We start from the raw sequence: 21989 nt of genomic DNA on the forward strand, positions 1-21989 counted from the left end.
CTCTGCTTTTCTACTTACATATTAAATGAACACTGTGTAAACAGAAATTTTGCACAATAAAAAAAACTACACAATATACACTTTAATATTAACCTGAATTTGCTCAATGTTCACGGCCAAAATAGCTGACTTTTAGTAATGTTTTTACTTCACCTCTAAAAAAAAACAATTACTGAAAAAAAGCTTTAAAAGAAAGTCTTAACTATGGTTGTTCCATTATGCTAGGAACAGTCAGTAAACAGAATAGTTCAAGCACCCTGCAGAAGAAATAAGCACATATTCAAAAATGATGCTTAAAATGTAATAAAAACAACTAATAACTTTTAAAACTGCATACCAACGCAATAATACTGTATTAATGAACCCTACCCAACAATAAATCACATAAGTTGGCCAGCAACATATTTGCCCATGAGGAACATCAAAGGAAAAGCACAGCACGAAGTCACAAAGCAAAAAAGTAACACCACATTTAATAAAACTTCAGAAACATTCAATTTAGATTTTATAAACCTTGATGATGAAAGACAAAAAGCCTCCCAGAATAGGATTGATTATTAATGCAGGAATTGCATTCTGAAAATGGAAATGACTGTTAAGTTTGCTATTGTAAGGTAAACATTACAAATAAAAAGCATAATGAAATGTCAGAAGAAAATTAACCACAATTATTTTAGTAACCATAATCTGTACCAGCAAAACACCAGCACAATATGATCAGAGGTCAATATGTGGCAAATGAAAATGAACAACTCACTTATTTGCAAGATATAAGCAAATATAAATATTACATAATGAGATATCAAGCAGTTTATTACTGAATATTTTTCTATTTTGGAAATGCACAATGTTTTTCAATATATATTTTTAATATGAACTTGTTCGATTTACACTTTTTTGACTGATTCAATGCAGCAGTAAGGGAATGGGCTTGCTATGGAAGGCTCCGCTCATGTGGACACTTTGATTCTTAGGATTTTGAGCTCTTCCATCAGCTCAATACTGGACCATTCTTTTCTAGCAATTTATATGAAAGTGGATGCATTGTTTCACACCACAATTTGTTTAAATTGCCCACAAAAAAAGAGTAATTTCTGCTGTTAAAACATTAAAAAAAGTGACAGTTTAAAGAATGTTAGTGAGTTTTTTCTAGTTGACTTGTATTTTAAAAAGACAGTTCTTTAATAAAGCCATTTTAAAAAAATAATATTAACTTTCCTCAAGGCTCTGGATGTTGTAGGACTGTCTTGGTTGACATGCCTCTGCAACATCGCATGGACATCAGGGACAGTGCCTCTGGATTGGCAGACCGGGGTGGTGGTCCCCCTCTTTAAGAAGGGGGATCGGAGGGTGTGTTCCAACTACAGAGGGATCACACTCCTCAGCCTCCCTGGAAAAGTCTATTCAGGGGTCCTGGAGAGGAGGGTCCGTCGGATAGTCGAGCCTCGGATTCAGGAGGAACAGTGTGGTTTTCATCCTGGTCGCGGAACAGTGGACCAGCTCTATACCCTTAGCAGGGTCCTGGTGGGTGCATGGGAGTTTGCCCAACCAGTCTACATGTGCTTTGTGGACTTGGAAAAGGCATTCGACCGTGTCCCTCGGGGAATCCTGTGGGGGGCACTCCGAGAGTATGGGGTACCGGCCCCCTGATAAGGGCTGTTCGGTCCCTGTACGATCGGTGCCAGAGCTTGGTCCGCATTGCCGGCAGTAAGTCGAACCCGTTTCCAGTGAGAGTTGGACTCCGCCAGGGCTGCCCTTTGTCACCGATTCTGTTCATAACTTTTATGGACAGAATTTCTAGGCGCAGCCAGGGTGTTGAGGGGGTCCGGTTTGGTGGGCTCAGGATTGGGTCACTGCTTTTTGCAGATGATGTTGTCCTGTTTGCTTCATCAGGCTGTGATCTTCAGCTCTCTCTGGATCGGTTCGCAGCTGAGTGTGAAGCGGCTGGGATGAGAATCAGCACCTCCAAATCTGAGACCATGGTCCTCAGCCGGAAAAGGGTGGAGTGCCCTCTCAGGGTTGGTAGCGAGATCCTGCCCCAAGTGGAGGAGTTCAAGTATCTCGGGGTCTTGTTCACGAGTGAGGGAAGAATGGAGCACGAGATCGACAGGCGGATCGGTGCGGCATCCGCAGTAATGCGGGCGCTGCATTGGTCTGTCGTGGTGAAAAAGGAGCTGAGCCGCAAGGCGAAGCTCTCAATTTACCAGTCGATCTATGTTCCTACCCTCACCTATGGTCATGAGCTATGGGTAGTGACCGAAAGAACGAGATCGCGAATACAAGCGGCTGAAATGAGTTTCCTCCGCAGGGTGTCTGGGCTTTCCCTTAAAGATAGGGTGAGAAGCTCAGTCATCCAGGAGGGGCTCAGAGTAGAGCCGCTGCTCCTCCGCATCGAGAGGAGTCAGATGAGGTGGCTCGGGCATCTGATCAGGATGCCTCCTGGACGCCTCCCTGGTGAGGTGTTCCGGGCACGTCTAACCGGGAGGAGGCCCCGGGGAAGACCCAGGACACGCTGGAGGGACTATGTCTCTCGACTGGCCTGGGAACGCCTTGGGATTCTCCTGGAAGAGCTAGAAGAAGTGGCCGAGGAGAGGGAAGTCTGGGCATCTCTGCTCAAGCTGCTGCCCCCGCGACCCGACCTCGGATAAGCGGGAGACAATGGATGGATGGATATTAACTTTACCTATATGAATATAGCTGATAACGGTTACTTTTTGCAATAGCTACTAAATTCTTTTAATTCTAACTTAATAAATACTAACTTTACAGAATAAAGCAATTATTTTTGTCTTATGATATCTCCAAGTTCTTTCTTAAAAATAAATAACTCATTGAAATTTATAAAATATCAAGATTTTTAATTAAAATACTAGGATATTGGCTTAGATGGTAGCAGAGGTGTTGTTAGGTGCTTTATGAATTTTGCATGCTCTCCATGGTGTTTGGAGTGTTTGATTTTACAAAAGTTGTGTAGTAAAGTGGACAGACAAAACTTTACGGAAGCTCCAAAAAAGATATTGGTCTACCCTATAGCTTCCTCTTAGATACAAATAAGCAACATCCATCTGGCAAATGAACAGATTATTTATGAACTGAAGATACTGTACATATACACACATACACACTATTCAGATTCTTCATTTAGTATGTTGGTGTTCATGAAGCAGACAAACATGATGAGGTTCAATATATCAAGTTACTTGTAGTACTACATCTTGCCTGAAGAAGGGGCCTGAGTTGCCTCGAAAGCTTGCATATTGTAATCTTTCTAGTTAGCCAATAAAAGGTGTCATTTTGCTTGGCTTTTCTCAAGTTACTTGGAAATTCTACCATTTTGGGGAAAAAAAAAGATGAACGTTTTGCAATATATGCACAACTTTTTCACAATTGAAAAGAAGATTAGACTAAGTCTGAAAACAGCCATCACATTTTTCACTTCAAAAAATAAAAATTATCTGTGCTGTGAGAGAACTTTTAATTCCAAGGGGAAATAATTTCATATTCCAAATTTAGATAAATTGTATTCTCTTATTTTATATTAAAACAAAATTAAAATGCTTTTGTAATAGGGGTCAAGAGGGGAATGAGGGCACATAAAAATGAAAGAATACAAAAATGAAAGGGACATATGGTTTCTTTTCTACTTGGTAGCAATTAGATACCTTTAGATTTGGACAGTAACCCATACAAGTCCTTTAAGCAAGCTGTCCTTTAAACTAATTAAAATTCACATATATACTAGCAAAGAGGAAAAAAAATGTATGGGAAGGAAGTTTCCTATGTATTAAATGCCTGGGAATTGTTTTTTTTTCTCCTACCTTGCTTAAGAAAAATAAAAATAAAAGATGTTTAAAAGATTTTCTAGCTTTATTGCGACTTCATGGCTCCCAGATCCGAGTACTCACAAGGCATACTAACAAATGCACACCACATTTGTTATTAAATGAGAAAATAAGTAAAAGAACGTCATCTGCTCTGCATTATGCTGGGAACAGCGTCTGGCTGCACTCCTAAGCAACACGCAAAATAAGTATTTCCTCTCTGCATGGATGAAAATATTTCCAGAGATCTATAGCCACCCCCACCCCAAAGAAGGAGAAAAAAAATTAAGCTCTAAATGTGTCATCAGGTACATCTATTATTACCTACCAAAATGTAATGCAGAGTGAGCACTAAAATCCTCCTCTACTAAAAGGTTAGTATCACATCAACAGAAAATTAAAAAGAAAAAAAAAAAAATTCAAAAATCATTTCCAGATTATGATTCATTTCTAGTATACACTAATATCAAACAAGGCTGGCACAAATTTTCTTGATAAGAAGGTATCTGAAATTAATCCATACCTTATTATTTTTTATCATTATTTATCATTTTGGAACTAACATTCTTATTTAGTTTTCTCAGCATCATGCTTTGTGGTTGTACTAATGCTGTTGATGGCAAGTTGAGTGGGGAAGTTAGGATTCAAATGTTACTGTCAAAACTCCAGGCCATCTTACTTTTGTCATTTTATACAATACTAAACATCAACATGTGCTTATGAAATTATAGAATGACAAATAAGAAGAGGGCAGTCAATTAGCTTAAATCAGCAAAACCATAATAATGCCTAACTGTAGACCCCATGTGGCTTATTTATTTAACAGCAGAAATGCCGGTAAGGCCAGCAGCACATTAAGTGACTTGTAGTTTGAGAGGACATCAAATTAATGACTGGAACTAATGGATCTCATCACCTTAAGAATGTCAGATTATGTGACTAGTAATCACAGGAGATGACAAATCATATTACTATCTTATATCCTCTCAGTACAATTTGAAATTTACAATGTATTGCGAGTTTGAAACCTTTTAATACCCAAGATTGAAATGCAACTTGACAGTGCCAGTGGTTGTCGAAATGTTCTCCAGGTATGGAGAGTTCAGCCATAGCCTAGTCCCATTCTTTTGCTTTCTCCATTCTGCTATGGTTTCGCAAATACAAGAAATAGGACAGACAAGCCTCATTCTGTTTTCATGGTCCAAAACACTTGGGATTCATTCCTTCTTTACGGCTGCATAGTATGTATTTTACTCCCACTGTCCAAAGACATGCAGGTTAGGTGAGGTGGATTTTCTAAATTGGTCCTAGTGTGTGTGTGTTTATTTTATGATGTACTAGCACCCTTGCCCCAAGTGTTGCTTCTGCATTGTGCCCTATAATTGCTGGGACAGGCTGATGAATGATGAATGAATGGACTGCACTAATCATTAACTCTTATTTTTGTTAACTGCTTACTTACATTGAAGTGTGCATTCTTGAGGCAGAGGTTTGTACTTTGTTATATTACAGTGGTAACTAAGTACAAATACTCTGAGTCTATGATCAGTTAAGAAACCTCAAAAATAATTATCTGAAGTTAATGGAATTGAAGGACCAGAACATTCATACATGCTTACGTACATAAATAAATAGGCAGCATGTTCGCTATAAGAGCTTGCATATATTTTGCAACTCGTCATTTACATTTGGGATCATCTAGTAAAATATCTGCAAACTGCAAAAAAAATAAATAAATAAATAAATAAATAAAACACTCACCCCTGGAAGTTGCCTGGAACTGTTATTTTCCTGTTGACTAAAGCTTTCATTACCCTACTGACCATCTCATACAGAGAGCCAGACATGTTTTTGGTCAGCTTGCCCTCAAATTTTTTCTCCACATCCTCCCTAGAGAGACAAGACATCAAAATTAACAAAACAAGAAGAAACTTAAAATCAGTTTCTAATGCTTGCATTTTTTTTCAGAATTTGAAGGATCTTGGGAGATGCAAACTGAAAGATCCTACACCCTACAACAAGTTGTAATGCACTTCTTATATGTGCCTATGAGACAAGAACACTACTAGCCAGAAGTGATTCAGAAATAAATGAAAAATAAGATCATTGGGTTGAAAACTCACTCGTTCATGTTTAGAGTTAGAGAGATGTCTTCGTCCTTTGAGAAGAGCAGAATTAAAAAATGATAGCGAGTTTGTCCTTGCTTTATTGGTGGATCCAGGCTTATCTAAAATACAAGATCAGGAACAGTTAAGAATGTCTAGAAGATAAAGTCAATTAGGCATAAGTGCAAACAAATCCATTTGGTTTCCTACACGTTTTATTTTATACTTTACTATAACACAAACAGATTTTAGATAGTGTTTGTCAGGCACACTGATAACAACTCAGTCTCCTTAAATGTCACCTTCTGTATAACAGAACATGTACGTTATTGTGCAAATCAACAAATTGAAAGGGAAAATTCAGGAGCGGGTAAATAGCTGCTTGTGCACGATATTACACACTATGAGAAAGATAAAAGAAACAAAGCATGTTTATAATATACCTTCCGTCAACAGAAACTGAACACATCTGAGCAAAAGCTAGAAGGGTCTTTAACAGCTTTTGAAAGCTGTCAGATTACAACAGCAAGAATCAACCATAAAGTGCATTTTTGTTTTTAATTGCAAACTTCTTACTACTCTTCTTTGTCTATGAAAGGTTTTAAATTGAATGTCTCCCTTATTTAGGTAAAGGAAGAATGGTGGTATTGTAGTCAATAATGCTGCTGTTTCACAGGCCAAAAGTCCTGGGCTTAAATCCTATGCTGGGTCCCGGGATAATAGGTCATTTTCACAACTATTCAAAGATGAACTCTTTGCCACAGTATATATATTTTTTTTAATAAAGTGGATGCAGACTGAAAATGGAGCTTTACAATAGTTAATGTAAGAGAGTGAAAACAAAAGGTGGCACTTTAATTAATTTAGTTAATTTTAATTGTGTGTTAATTTAGTTTAAAAAATCCTTGTCTGTTGGCACATGATGTTGTCCTAATCACCTTGTTAGATTATCTGTCACATACCTGAAAGATTTGCCAGTAAATCCAGCACAGGCATGATGAGAATTGGTACCAATGTTCCCTTTTGAAAACTGGGTTGGCACATGTGATCAAAATGTTTAGTTACATTATCCTATTAGCACTATTTACTATTACACAAAGTATTCTTACCTATACAGTATCTATATTTATGTCCGTATCGATTTGTAATTAATCAATTTTATGTAGTGAAGCAAGTTCATACTATTCTCAGACACACTGGATTTCTTCACTTATTATTTCAACAGATATGCTGTATGTTGTTCATGACTGAAAAAAAATCCCTGCATAGGCAACTTGCCTTTATTAGTAGCTCATTACATACTATAGAGCCAGATTATAAAAATCATTCAATGATTTCAAATTACTACAAATCAAAATTGTATATTGGCATCGGAGTTTAAAAGCACAGTCGCCTGCTTTATCATATTCTTGAAGCAAAAATAACCATTGACAAGAAGCACATCTAATTTTTTTTTAACAAATGTTTTTAATTAATCCATTCATTGATAGTCAAAATTGCCTGATTCACCAGAACCCAACAAATAGCCTGACGAAGGGAGGAATATTCCATCCACAAATAAATATATTTAGTATCTGTTACTTGTTCTGTGTTGTTTGTAGTAATAGCTGAGGAAAAATGTTATGGCTCATGTCTTTATGGAGAACTGAAACACCAAACTGTCACACAATAGGCTTCTATGTACAACGCTCTATCAAAACATTTATGAAAAAAGGAAAACCCAATTTACCCGTGTCACATAATTCATATATCAGATATCCAGTTGTACACTTAAAGCACCCCAAACACACTAGCTAAAATATCATTAAATAAACCACTTCCAGAAAGATCCTCATGTGAATGGCTAGGAAGCACATGCAAGCCAGAATGATCTTCTGAACTGAAACATCCTGCCCCAAAAAAAATCACTGGTCAGGAGTCCTGCCCAGTAATAGCTCATTAATTGGCTACCATGGCACTTCCGTTCATATAAATATTGTAGAGAATGGTCTGAGAGAGGTGAACAATTAGGAAAGAAAAGCGGTTGAAAAGATTATCAGGTTGGAAGTATGCCTTGTATTTGTGCATATCTGAATTGCTTCAACAAGCAGAAGGTCGATTCAATGATGCAATTTCACAAACTGCTGATGAAAGAAACAAATACTGCAGAGTGGTGTAATGACCAATGAATATCCCTTAGTAAGCAGAATCATTAGAAATGGATGTCAACCAAATTCAAATATGTGGTAGCTGACATTTATTGTAAGATTTTTCTCTAGCATCTTGCTCCAGAGGATTTTTTTTTTTTTGCCCTCTTCAGCTATCTGACCATAACATCCGACTTATCATTAGAGACTTAAAAATGAATCTATGTAAGGACTCTACTTTTTCTATTACTTGTACGTGTGTTATGTAACTGCACATTGATTTATTTTTATATACTATTAAGGGGTTTTGGCCCCTGCTCACTTCGCTCGCTAGCCTCTTTGCAATTGTGCTGCTTACGTATTGGGATGTGAATGTACAATTTAAACAGATTTTAATTTTCATGTGCAATGTTACATTTGCATCCACGCCATGTACGGTATAATTGCCTGTGATTGCATTTTGTTTCTTTCTCTCTATTAAATAAAATTGCTTTTTTGAATCTTTGGCTTTGAGATTTGTTAATTGTCTTTGCAAAAGCTATTCTAATGGGAAACTGTTAACGTTTTAATACAAATGGCATATCAAGATCTCCTTTGGTGTCAAATGATATCCACGGGAGATGAACTACATTACCTTTCTTGGATACATCCTTCTTTCAACAGTAATTTGTGCGGTGGAAGACTGGACGGTGTTAACGGTTGTAGATATCCTTCGTGATACTATACGTTGTTGTTTTCATCTTCCACACGATCACCACCAACTGCTTCAGATTAGTCTATTGATACGCGTTTAACCATTTTGCCGTGTTACTGATCGACATTATTGGTGTAAATTTGTTTGACTTCCTCGTTTCTAGGTCCTAGGATTGCCCAAGTACTCATTTCTTCTGTTGAAAACCCTTTGTGATGAAATTCTTCAATAAGATTTGGATATAATACGTCTTCTTTAACTGGGAACTTAAAGTGAGGAAAATGTTAAAATTTATAAGAGCTGAGAGCGCAGCAACTGTGACAAAATTATTCATACGATTGAGAGGTGAGAGGACCATGGTCTTGTTTGAAAATCGTTGTAAGTAGAGTGTGAGTTGAAAGAATCTCATGTTAAAAGACTCCGTCTCGCGGGACTTCATTTCAAAAAGTCTCTTCAAAAGATCACGTCTCGTTGCAGGATAAAAAGTCTCGTCTCCCAAGATTTTTTTATTATAATATAGAGATATGTGGTATGGCATTAATTTATTCTTATTCTTATCCATTTCGAATTTGTTTTGATTTTTTTGGCAATCTTTTCGTTGACACCTTGTAAAACAATTTGAGCTACATTCTTAGTATGAAAATGTGCTACAGAAAAACATTTTGTTGTTGAATGTAAAGTACTGAATGTAGACAGTAAAAAAATGTTTCTGTTGAATATACAGTGGTGTGAATAAAACTTGAAAGTACACCTTATGAGGAGCAGTTAGGAATCAATGGTGGACTTGTCACTATCCATTCAAGCTGTACACCTTACAAATCCAGAGAGATTATGCTTAAGCTATATAACATACAAAGAAGACAAGATGAAAGTATTCTAAATTATGAAGGAAATACAAATGGGGATTCAAGCGGTTACTTTAAAATGTGTTCACCAGTAAGGACACAGGAGCAAAGGTGGAAAAGGTTTAAGGGTAGTACAAATGTTAGAATCTTTCTCTTCAAAAAAGAAATCCACAGACACATTGAATAAGTTACCAAGTAGCGTGGTTAACAGTAATATTTTGGGGTCTTTCAAAACTTAATTTCATGATATTTGCAAAGTTAAGGGAATGGGGATAGGACCGGCTAGGTTAGGCTTAATTATCTTTTCTTGCAAAATGTGTCAAGTTTATATTAGTAGCCTAAATGAGGCCTAGGGCAAGGTTGATGCACTCTCGTGATGTGCGGAGATGGTTAACTATAAAGGAGGATCTCCATGTAAAATGGCTATATCACTACATTCAGAGTTAGCACATGATGTGGTTTTGGCTTATAATAAAGATCATTCCTAGACACCTCCTTCAAGAGGTTTATCAGGATTGGACTACACTGAATTACAGGAAGGGACCCTGTATCTAACTCAGTAGTTCCATAGTCAACACATTTTCAAGTGCCTTATTCTGTTGTCACTATGAAGCAGGAGAAGAGAAAAATAAACAAACTCTGGATTACTGTGTTAAAAAGCCTACAGTATTTGTAAACTGATAACATCTCACTAGGAATTAAGTCAAGTGTTGAAGAAAATCACTTTTAAAAGCAACTTACAGTATATTATGGATTACTTTAAAAAAAGTAACTAAATATGCTATATAGTTATTTATTATAAATTATAATGTGTTACAAACAGTACATTACTTTCAGAAAAGAAAATTTCCAAGAATGGTTCTGGAGATAAAAACCCTGTTGAGGATGATGCATTTTTCAGAGGCAGCTACTTGAAGATAGCACTAACCTGTAGTAACCTTTACAATAAAATCTATAATGTCCTTTTCATTAATTTTATGATACACCTTGTATGTTTAATCTTTTAATGCCATTTTAAAGTATGCGACATTTCCAGCAATTTTCATTTGCAGCCTTCATTCCTGTAATTATAACAAGTCAGAGGCTGTCGGTGGCATGCTCCCGTGAAGCCAGTTGTATAATGTGACATGCCCAGAGACTCACTCCATTAGGGGGCTGGACTGAGAGTGTGTGCATGAGAGCTGAAACCAATGAATGCTTATTCAGATGTATAATTCATAGGAGGAAGTGACAAGGAATAACGAATGCAGGTGTTTTGGACATTATAAATAAAAAGAAGCTTGTCTGACGTCTTGTGTTTTACATACCACGACAGAATGGAAAAAAAGGGGGCAGGGGTTGCAGCTGACCACATCCTACCTATTAATCCTTTGTACAGTGCAGGATCCATGTTGTAGTACATTACTGGCTGTCATAAAAATAGGCAAGCACAACTATGTTGGAAAGTTGGCAACCAGTCAAAAAACTAGCGACTTCCATGGCAGTGAGATTAACAGCTTCTGGATGTACTCATGAATACTATTCAATACTTACTATTTTATTGAATGTTGGCAGGGTAATTTAGTCAAACAAGTTAATCTTATAAATGGGCAACACTGCTCATCTTCTACAACTTTGAGGAAAGACTATGGTTTAAGAATACATAAATCAATGACAATTATAGTGTGCTGTGTCTATTTTAAAATTAAGTTAAAAGTCATGACTGAGAACTGGATATTTAGATCTCACAGATACTGAAACATAGATGTCCACATTTTCATATGAATGACTCACAACAATAGTGACATTTGGATATAGTAAAAATATTTTTTTTTTTTATTTTATTATTCTATTTTTACTCTGTAGCACTTTGGGATTGCTAAAATATAAAGTGCAATATAAATAAAATTTATTATTATTATTATTATTAAAAACTAGCCGATTACCCAGTGGCTTTGCTCACTGACTGTAAGGGAAAAAAATAAAATGTCTTTAAGTTATTAACAGAAAACCTTAATATTTAAGAAGTAAAGATACATTGAGCACTACTGGAATGGTTTGGGGTAAACTATATTTTAAAGGCAGTATAACACAAGAGGTAAGTAGTACGAACAGCAGTTAAAATGTATTTGGATCATCTCTCGGTAGTTGAAAGGCGGTACACGACCGCTGTGGTATAGAAATTACATTTTCTGTGTGATCGTCCAAATTTCTGCCTGACAACCTTGCACTACGTGCCTGTGATTTAAGACAAAAATAATTCTGATAAATGTGGACGCTGCCCTTCCGTGCTTAACGGGTAGAAGGTCCAAACAATTCCCAAGTGCAAAACTGTACACGAAGAGGTATGTACATCTTCTTAGATGTAAACTCTCCATCTTCTTAAAATAACTGATCACAAAAGCAACCTTGAATGTTGCAGGGTTTCAGTGACCCAAACTCACCTTAAGGACAGTAAATAGTCATGCAGGGCAATTTACAAACAGAGTCCTGCTCAATGGCACCGATTACACTCATTCTCAAAGATTTCCACTCCCCAGGAGCCTATGGGGCACTTGAAGTGTCAGAAACAGTGTGAGAAGAGAGGACGCTGCAGAAACTGCAAAGCTCTCGACTCGGCGGAGCAGCCCGACATTCCGTGCCTCCCAGCGTCCACTTTGCTCTTACGACCCATCGCCGCTGAAGGTGGTCTCGTCTTCACATTGTTTACAGCTCGGCGCAGTTAAAAAGTAGAAAGACGCAAAGCTGTTTTCCTCATCTCTTCTACTATCAAGTACTGCCAACTAAAAAAAAGTTACAATGTGGCAGTTTACGCGAGTCACGTGGACGAACAAATAAAAGTACTCTGTCAGAACGCGCCTGGCGGTGGACGGCTCAGCGCTGTACTCCAGAGATGAAGGCTGGGAGAGGGCGACGCAGGGCGCCCTTCTATGGGATAGATCGCCGTGTTTGTGTTTACTTCTTTTCAATATCAGTAAAATAATTCTCACACAAATAATAACAATTCGTAAAGACAATATAAAAATGGTTTCCACAAATGAAGTGATTAGTTCCTGTATTATAACATGTTCTGTGGTCATACGTAATTTCCATATCGCGTTGTCACACGTAATTTCCGTTTCATATGTATTTTCCATATCGCGTGGTCACACGTAATTTCCGTTTGAAATGTGAAAAGAATTTTATATATAGATAACAGTTAACAGCAGCACTAACAGAAGCAGCATTACTCTTAGAAGCTGCTAGAAATTCCTTCTCACTGTTCTTTAAGTAAATGCAGATTTAAGCCAAAAATGTCACCTATTAGTGAGAACCTATGGCAGCTGAATGAGCAATCACATTTGGAACAAGCATGGGTGGGTACAGAAGTGAGCGAGAATCAAATACTAAGGACAAAATAAACCTTTTGAGATAATAAAGGTTACAAGAAGTGACAAAAACACAATGTCAAAGGAGGGAAATGACTGAACAATTCAAAAATCAATTACTTGCAGCATTCACTTAAACAGTCTGGCAATATCAAAGAAACACTGCTCCAATGAGAGCAGAGCTACAGCCATTGCCAAGTATCTGGAAATGCCATCAGCAAAGGAATTACCCTAGAGGGCGAGAAAAAGGAAGCTAAGCCATCACCAAAGCACTGCATCATCATGTAACACACCATATCACGAAATGTCAGTTATTAGAACATACTGGTTTATTAAGTGATGGATATCACAGCTTTTAAAGTTATTGGAAACAGTATGTAGCAAATGTAAGGGTAAAAGATTTTATGGATTTTAAACAATCAAAGAACAAAAATATTATTTAATGCAGTCTTTAGATTTACACTGTAAAACAAAACAATGTATGCAAGAAGAATCTTTAAAAAAATTTAACAGGAAAAAAAACAACTTTTTAACAAAATGCTGCATTCTACAACATGAAAGACACTTCAGCAGAAGGCTCCTTCTAACAAGGTATGTCCAATAAACTGAGAAAGCTCATTTAACAATAGGACTTGTAAAACACATATATAGGACACAAAAGAAATGAATATGCAGGCCCACTATAATTATACAATTGAATACAATCTAGACAGTAGAAATCAATTGTAACAATGCAAGTAGCCAGGGACGAAAAGTTCAAAACATGATAATGTGATAGAGATGGTGTGATCGCACATAACAATGCATTGTATTGAGCTGGTTAGAACTCCAAGAAGGTCAGGTATTATTTGTCTTAACGGTTTAATTTTTAACATTTCTCAATCTGTCTTTGTGGAAAAAATACTATTATTTATTTGTGATTTGCAAAAAATATATAAATAAAAATAATAATAATAATAATAATAATGGTAGGCATGGAAGGATGGCCTGTTTCTCAGCTAACATCATGTTAATACCACAAAATAGTGAAAACAGATCAGAGTGGTTAGGTAACTCCTTTACAGATAAATGACTTTGACCTTTGCTTGCTTAATTTAAGCTGCACATGTGCATAAAAAGAAAAATTGAACTTTCAAGACGGTAATGTTCAGACCCTCTGATGTTGGTTAACAGCCAGGCATTTTGGTATATCATGGTAATAAGCCCACTAGCTATTTGGCTTTGACTGAACAAAAAGTAAAGAAGAACTAATTATCAAATAACAAATGTGTAATATGATCACAAAAAATGTACCCATGCCTGCTTTGATGATGTATAATTTAAAACATATATCAACCTCTTTAGAAATGTTGCAGAAACTATTCCCATAATCGCATTCTGTTCGTGAAGTATAGTAGCTGCCCTTTTTGGCTGGTCTTAATCTAGAATAGGAAACCGCAAAGTACAGTGTATATTTTTTTGTATTTATGTACATACTGACTGAATTTTCCAAACAATATGCAGCAGTAGTGATAGATTAATGATGCTTTTTCATCAATCTCAATTGACTCTAAGAAGATTATACTTTCATACATTTGGGTAGAACTAAAAAGGGCTTCAACTTCTACTTAAAACAAATAATACATTATCCCAATTAGAAGAAATATATGGCATGTTCAGATTCTGAAAATTACAATAAGAAAATAAAAACTTAGTATGCCCAGCACCATTTCAAATGCCAGTGTGTACAGTTTGAAGTGGAAGTAGTAAAGGGATACAAGAGACACCTTTTTGCATAAAACAAGATAAACATGGAAACAGCAGCTTTATGCTACACTGCCATTCAGTGAATGTTAGTTCATTGATACCAACTTCCTTCTGTACATTACTTTATTTGACGTATTACTAGAGCTCTATAAAATATATTAGCATTCTCTGTGCATCTAAGAATATTAAAGGCAATTGTTGATTAAGACTTTGGTCTTAGCCAGATTCTATCTAATTCATTTTTGCTTTACTATACTGTTTAAATTTACACCACTTAATAGCTGTTTACCACTTTCAAAGACATTGTGTATGTCAGACGTGTTAAAAGATGCATTAGTAATCTAAGGAATTTTTTTAAGAAATAAAAATACTGTGCAACATGGTACAATGATCAATCAGGAAGAAGAGCTCATCAGAAACTACTCACAGCAAGTAAAAGTCACAAGGTTGTCTCGACTGCACAGTAATAAATTTTCAAAAGATTAAAAAGCATTCCAGAGTTGTCATAAAGGAAAGCAAATAAGGAGTACTTGTTTGTGTTTGATTCTTACAGTATGATGATGCAGCACAAACAGGCCTTATACTTACAACAAAGAACATCTGCCGTTGATCCTTATGTGGGAGCAAAAATAGCCGAAGTACAGTGGTGTATGGGATCTTATAATCAAATGTCTTCCCATGTAGGTGGAGAAAAGTAGGATAGATTCGAATATCATAGCGTCCTCTCGGAGTGAGGCACTGCAGTTCTCGGAAGATGCATACAGCATCACCGGTGGCCTGAATAACATCAGCTTTGGAGAGAACATTCTGTGCAAATGCCTGTTAGAGGTAGGATAAGATAAGAGGTTATTTTACAGTACAACTTCCATCGAGCAAATAATAGCAATATAAGGTAGCTGTTGCTAAAAATGTGTCTTATGTCAGTGAAAGTGTTTCCAAATGTGAAATTTTTAAATTAAAAATAAACTGAAACATAACTAACATAAGTATTTAGACCCTTTACATAACTAAAGCACAGAGATTATATTCTAGAGTCTTCTTTCTGTAGTCATTGAACGTTACTTGACGTGGGGGAAAAAATACATTATTTTAGCACAAGGTTGCAACATATCAAAATGTGAAAAAAGTGAAGGGGTTTGAATACTTTTTGAATCAACTAATACCACCTTTTACATTCTAACTACAGCAAAACCTGGGATACATTTGTTTGCGTTCTTTTCTCTTTCCTTCAGCATTAAACAAAAGTATAGATTAGAGTAAATATGTAAAAAGATACATACAGGCATGCTATACTTTCAAATATCACATTTTCTTTGTTTGTAAACTTAATTTTATAATTATAGCATAATGTAGTTTTAATATTACAGCATCTCTCTCTATGTATACAAAGTGACAGGATGTCCGTCCATCCAGTGTTCATGCCCTTAACTAGGGATAATGTCGTATGACATCCACAACAGGACGGGAATATCCAGTGAACAAAGGCAAGCGGCTAGCATGAGATAATCAGCCATGTGGCATATGTCCATCCATCACGCCGTCAGCTGTCCACAACAAAGCTGGAATGGCCGACAAAGAAATTATACAAGAAAAACCAAAAAGAGGGTCGTAAGGGCTAGAATGTCCGGTGAACAAAGGCAACAAGGTGTACAAAGAAAGCAGGATGTTAGGTAAACAAAGGTTCTTAAATGCACAATATGATCAAAACATACAGACTTTACTATTGTATTAAGCCCGATTTAATAAATGGTTATTTCAGTATGCTAGTTTGTAATAAAGCAAACATTTACTAGCTGTATAACAAGAAAATCAAAGTTTGAAAAAGATAGGTGTGTTTATGTGTGGTCAACACAACGTCATAACATGTTGTCGTTGGATTCTGCTATAATGAATGATGAAAGAGGGTGCTGCCGTTTTAATCTGTCGAGACTATTTTAACTATGAGAAGTTCTTCAGTTATTTCTTTTCCAGTATTTTTTTTTCTTGCAACACAAGGTTTTACTATTTTACCTAACTGTGGATTACTAACTTTGCACATTATTATACTACGTTTCTTCAATTTTCCATGACCCCTATAAACCTCATTATCAAGCCTTGCCTAAGTGTAGCATCGATATATATAATTCACTAAGCCGACAGAACAGGCAAGACAACCATGGGATATGCACGATATAGCCACGCCCGCCAACTCACAGAGACCCGCCCACCAAAGCTAAGACGATGGGATACGCTGACAACTCACAGAGCCACGCCCGCCGACAACAGAGCCACGCCCACCAACTCTAAGACCATGGGACGAGAACGCGTGCCCGCCCGCATGCCCGACTGACTGTTTCCAGCGTGTAAAACCATCGCAGCTTTTAACTCACAAACTGCAACAACTCACCGAACAAGGACACACTGTCTCTCGGGGTATTCACACTGCCGGAAGACAACCATGGGATACGCAAAAAAAAGCCATGTCAGTCAACTAACAAAGCCCAGCCCACCAACTCGAGCACACGTCCACCCACGCTCTCAAGGCATTCACAGTGCCTGCTCATGTGCCCGGACGCAACAACTCACCAACTCACTTTCGTCTCTGCTACAGTACACATGCACCACTGAGCCACGTTGACTTTTAATTATTCTTTTCGGTTTCGGCTGCATTTCTATATATAATCCACCAAGATGTACGACCATGGCATACAAACGACAGAGCACCGCCCAACAACTCGAACCGATACAGAGACATGCCCACCAACTCTAAGAGCATGGGACGAGAACGCCTGCCCGCCTGACTGTTACCAGCATTCACCGCAATGTACTGGAGCGTAAAACCATCACAACTATCAGACGCTGTCTATATCTAAGAAGATATATAGATACTCATTATTCCCCAGCACGCGTCCACCCACGCTCTCAAGGCATTCACAGTGCCAGCTCATGCACTCAGACGCAACAACTCACCACACACAAATTTTGCTTAATTTGACTCAAACGGGAAACCTCACTCTGCCCGGACACAAAGAAGATTGACAGATTGATAGCTCTTTCTCGATTCTGTGCGTGGTGTTGCATGGCCGTACTTAGTTGGTAGAGCGATTAGTCTGGTTAATTCTGAAAACGAATGAGACTCCCTACTGCTAAATAGTTACGCGATCCCCAAGCAGTCAAGTGGCTTTCAGCCACGTGAGATTGAGCATTAACAGGTCTGTGATGCCCTTGGATGTCCAGTACTGCACGTGTACTACACTGAATGGATCAACGTGTGTCTACCCAGCAACAACAGGCGTGGGTAAGCCGTTGAACACCATTCGTGATAGGGAATGGAGCTTGCAATTGTTCCCCACGAACAAGGAATACTCAGTAAGTGCGGGTCATCCGCTTGCAATGAACAATGAAAAGACAACGTGGCTCAGAGGTGCACAGACGAAAGTGACTCAGGTGAGGAGATGGGGGCGGGCACATGAGCAGGCAGTGCGTACTGAACGATGATTGTATGTTGGTTCGTAGCGTGCATTGTTGCAATGTTACTTTTCTTGGTGGTTTATTAAATTACGGATTTTGCAAATGTTCATTTTTTCCCTCTGCTTAAAAATCATTAAAAAAGCTGCGTTATTATGCGGCATACGCCGCGGGTTGGCTAGTAAGCTTAATAATTTGAGTAATTAGTAATGAATGTAGAGCAGAGAACTGCATATACTCAAAATGGTAAACTTTCAAAGAAACAAGAAGCTTAGAAATACCATGACTTCATGTGAAATTTTTGTAAACATCAAAAGGAAAAAGAATAATGTTCCTTAGCAACATTACTCTGGTAACGTACCCTTCTTTTAGGCATATTGTGTCTCACAATTGACCTTCTCTGCTTTCTAGGTCAATAGTTTATTACATTTATATTATTTTATGCTCCTTATGTTTACTTTTTAGCAACAAAACTGCCCACAATATTTATGTCTCCCCTCACCTTAGTTTATTGTAGGCTAGTAAAATCCTTGATTTTTTGGTGAATGTCAATCCAAATAAAGTAAAATTAAACTTCTGATTTGTGGAGTACAGACAAGGATAGGGGCAATAAAGAAAATTAATCATTGTATGTTTAATGTCCATCACATTTCTTAACTACATGTTTCTTCCATGGTTTACTTGTATCTTTCTCCTTTGGTAACCTCTAGCAGGTGCAGAATCAGTCATTGCTGCTGTGCCTTCACCTGCTATTATAAACAAGGCAGACAACATCTTATATCTCCATGTTTTCAAAAGGCATGTTGTTCAAGAAAAAATCTGGATATCCCATGACCATGAAAATAAACCATGCCTTTGAAGGTTACTTTTACTATTTCTGAATGATGATTAAAAATGCAAATATGGGAGGCTTAAGACATTTAAATAAAGCAATTACTAATAGGCTATATACCATCTAGATAACTGCTGTTTCTCTGCTGTTTGACTTGCATGAAAAGACGAGAATTACAGTCATATGAAAAAGTTTGGAAACCCCTCTCAGCCTGCATTATTAATTGACTCTCCTTTCAACAAAAAGATAACAGTGGTATGTCTTTCATTTCCTAGGAACATCCGAGTACTGGGGTGTTTTCCAAACAAAGATTTTTAGTGAAGCAGTATTTAGTTGTATGAAATAAAATCAAATGTGAAAAACTGGCTGTGCAAAAATGTGGGGCCCCTTGTAATTGTGCTGATTTGAATGCATGGAACCGATTTGAATGCATTCACCTGTCTAATTTTATTATGATGCATATTGCATATTTTGTGTTAATCCAATAAACTTAATGTCACTGCTGAAATTCTACTGTTTCGACAAGGCATGTCATATATTAAAAGGAAGTTGCTACTTTGAAAGCTCAGCCAATGATGAACAAAAATCCAAAGAATTAAGAGGGGTTCCCAAACTTTTTCATATGACTGCATATATAACTCCAAGTGAGTGGATGAACTATTGAGGAATCATCCTTTTCGTTAAGTACAGTTTATATAATTGATTCTGTTTTGCAATCTTGCTTGCATTTAGGGAACAAGCAGTTCATAGAGTTATTAAAGTTAACTCATAAACCCACTATTAATACAAAAAACATAATAAAAGAAAAATTTTAAGATAAAACTGCTGAAAAAAATGTTTTGGCATCTCCTAAACAAACCATATGAAACAATTACACCCAGCACTTACCTCCACTGGGTCTATGCCGTCATCCGTTGAAGACGGTGGTACATAGAAGCGAACCTCCATCAGGGAGACCTCTGTATCATCAGTCTGATGGAATTCCAGCGTTACTTCATTCTTTCCAGTAGTGCACTGAGAGACATTTGTAAGGGGTACTTCAAAGGCTGGCTGGTCATTTATATCAAAAGACAGAAGTTGTCCTAAAACAGCAAATCAATCATAAAAAATTAATACTTCTAAATGTGAGAGCAATCACATAAGATGTTTCATACTGGTAAGTACTTTAAACAGCTGAAAGCAGCCCAAACTAACTACATTTAAGCAATCAAGTCACATCTGATTTACTGTATACCCTTATTTTCTTTGTTTCAGCATGGTCCTTAACTGATCATTGTGAATTTTAAATAATTCACAACTGATAAAGGTCCAACACTTATGCCAGACTCAGGTGGAAATCACCAAATTTAGTCATAAAGAGAATAGTGTGTAAAAACAATTTACTGCGGCATAAAAAGCTGTAATTCAGGGTCCAGGAGAGTCAAAACCAAGCTAACAGGAACCAATTAATCACCAATCAATCAATTTCATGACACAATCGCCCATAATCACTATCATTAAGCCTGTTTAGAAGTTGGCAGCTACTCTCATATGCATACCTGTAAGATACTGGAGGAAAACCAAAGTATTCAAAAGTAGAAAAAAAAATGTTGACATGGGTAGATTTACACTCCACAAAAACTGTGACTGGGCCAAGATGTAAACAAATGGAAACTAAAGAGAGTAACAATTAAGCTGGTCATCAATGTCCCACCTCTAGTTAGATACATCTTCTTGTTTGGAGCTGTAAAATATTTCACTCTCACAGGGCATCCTTAATTTTTACAAGCTAGCCAATCCTTTTTTAGATTGTGTCATTCATAGATGTACAATAAGGAATTTAACCAAAAAAAAAAAAAAAAATCCGATTCAATATAAGCAGTAAATAAAAACTTTTGATAACATGTTGTTGGTAAAAGCTAAAATGTATAAAAGAACGGCCTAAATTGTACAATGAAGTTAAAAACAACTAAAGACACAATATGGTAGAACAAGCATTAGTACAGCTGGTAGAAAGATTCAATTCAAATTATGAACAGGCAGACAGTTTTCAGAAGTAATGATTGATGGACAGATTATTACTTGTCCCAAGGGGAGATTTAGCTCTTACAGAAGCTCAAGAATGAAGGGATGGCATTTCCCCCGTGAAGTTCCGATCGCATTGGTGCATACAACTTTCGTTTTGTGAAGTCTATGAGACAGACGTTCTCCATAACTGCAATAGCGAGTATCGAGGGAAGGGTGTAATTGAGAGAAAAGCCAAAGTTTACTTCCAGTGCAGTAAAACCTGAAACGTTAATAGCATACTGTTTTAAAATTTGGACTTTTCAGTACCTTTACTGTACTGGTTAATGGCACAACCCTACTTAAAACATAACTCTATTTATCAACCATTCTTTTTTCGGCTTCCTTTTTACTATTTAAGCACATTAAACCCCAGTTTGGTTTAGCAGGTCTTTGGTCGGGTATGGAGGAACATATGTGCAAACATTTTACCTCCAAAACGTGCTGTACCCCAGTTCCAACCCTTGACACATAAGTCCTTCTCAGTAAGAGTGACCCGATAATTGGACTTGAAATACTCTGCCATCTTCTCAAAGTCCTGTAGAAAAAGAATTACATTAAGGGAAAAACTCACAAACCATTGTAAATGTATCATTTTTAAAATAATATTATCCAGTACATTTCTTTTAAATATACTTGCTATAACTAAAAATGAAACTATTTAGCATATTACAGTCAAGGTTAATATGCTTGTAGGGGAAGGTCTCAAAGCCATTTATACACTGCAAAAACATGTGAATAACTAAGCTGTGAATCTGAAACACACATGCTATACCTCTCTGAATAAAACATTACCATAACACAAAAAAAAAACTACAATTAACAAGTCTATCAGCTACTGATCTATATCAGGGATGGGCAAAGTCAGTCCTGGAGGGCTGCAGTGGCTGCAGGTTTTTGCTCCAACCCAGTTGCTTAATTAGAAAACAATCCTTGCCAATAATTACATTTCATGGCTTGTTGGTGCTTTAACTCTGCCATGTCAG

At 37.0% G+C, this 21989-nt stretch overlaps 1 protein-coding gene across 1 annotated transcript in view; it reads right to left on the reverse strand.

The window, feature by feature from the left end:
* Positions 1–21989, reverse strand: part of LOC114659666 (FACT complex subunit SSRP1-like) — a 67581-nt gene that overhangs the window by 42109 nt on the left and 3483 nt on the right. The window contains exons 3-7 of the mRNA XM_028812267.2: positions 21436–21541; positions 19849–20042; positions 15270–15500; positions 5945–6048; positions 5583–5711 (exon numbers count right to left, since the gene is read on the reverse strand). Coding sequence (XP_028668100.1) covers positions 5583–5711; positions 5945–6048; positions 15270–15500; positions 19849–20042; positions 21436–21541 — 764 coding nt within the window. The remainder of the gene's footprint in view (positions 1–5582; positions 5712–5944; positions 6049–15269; positions 15501–19848; positions 20043–21435; positions 21542–21989) is intronic.

The sequence above is a fragment of the Erpetoichthys calabaricus genome, chromosome 10, assembly GCF_900747795.2.
Source record: "Erpetoichthys calabaricus chromosome 10, fErpCal1.3, whole genome shotgun sequence".
NCBI lineage: Eukaryota > Metazoa > Chordata > Cladistia > Polypteriformes > Polypteridae > Erpetoichthys > Erpetoichthys calabaricus.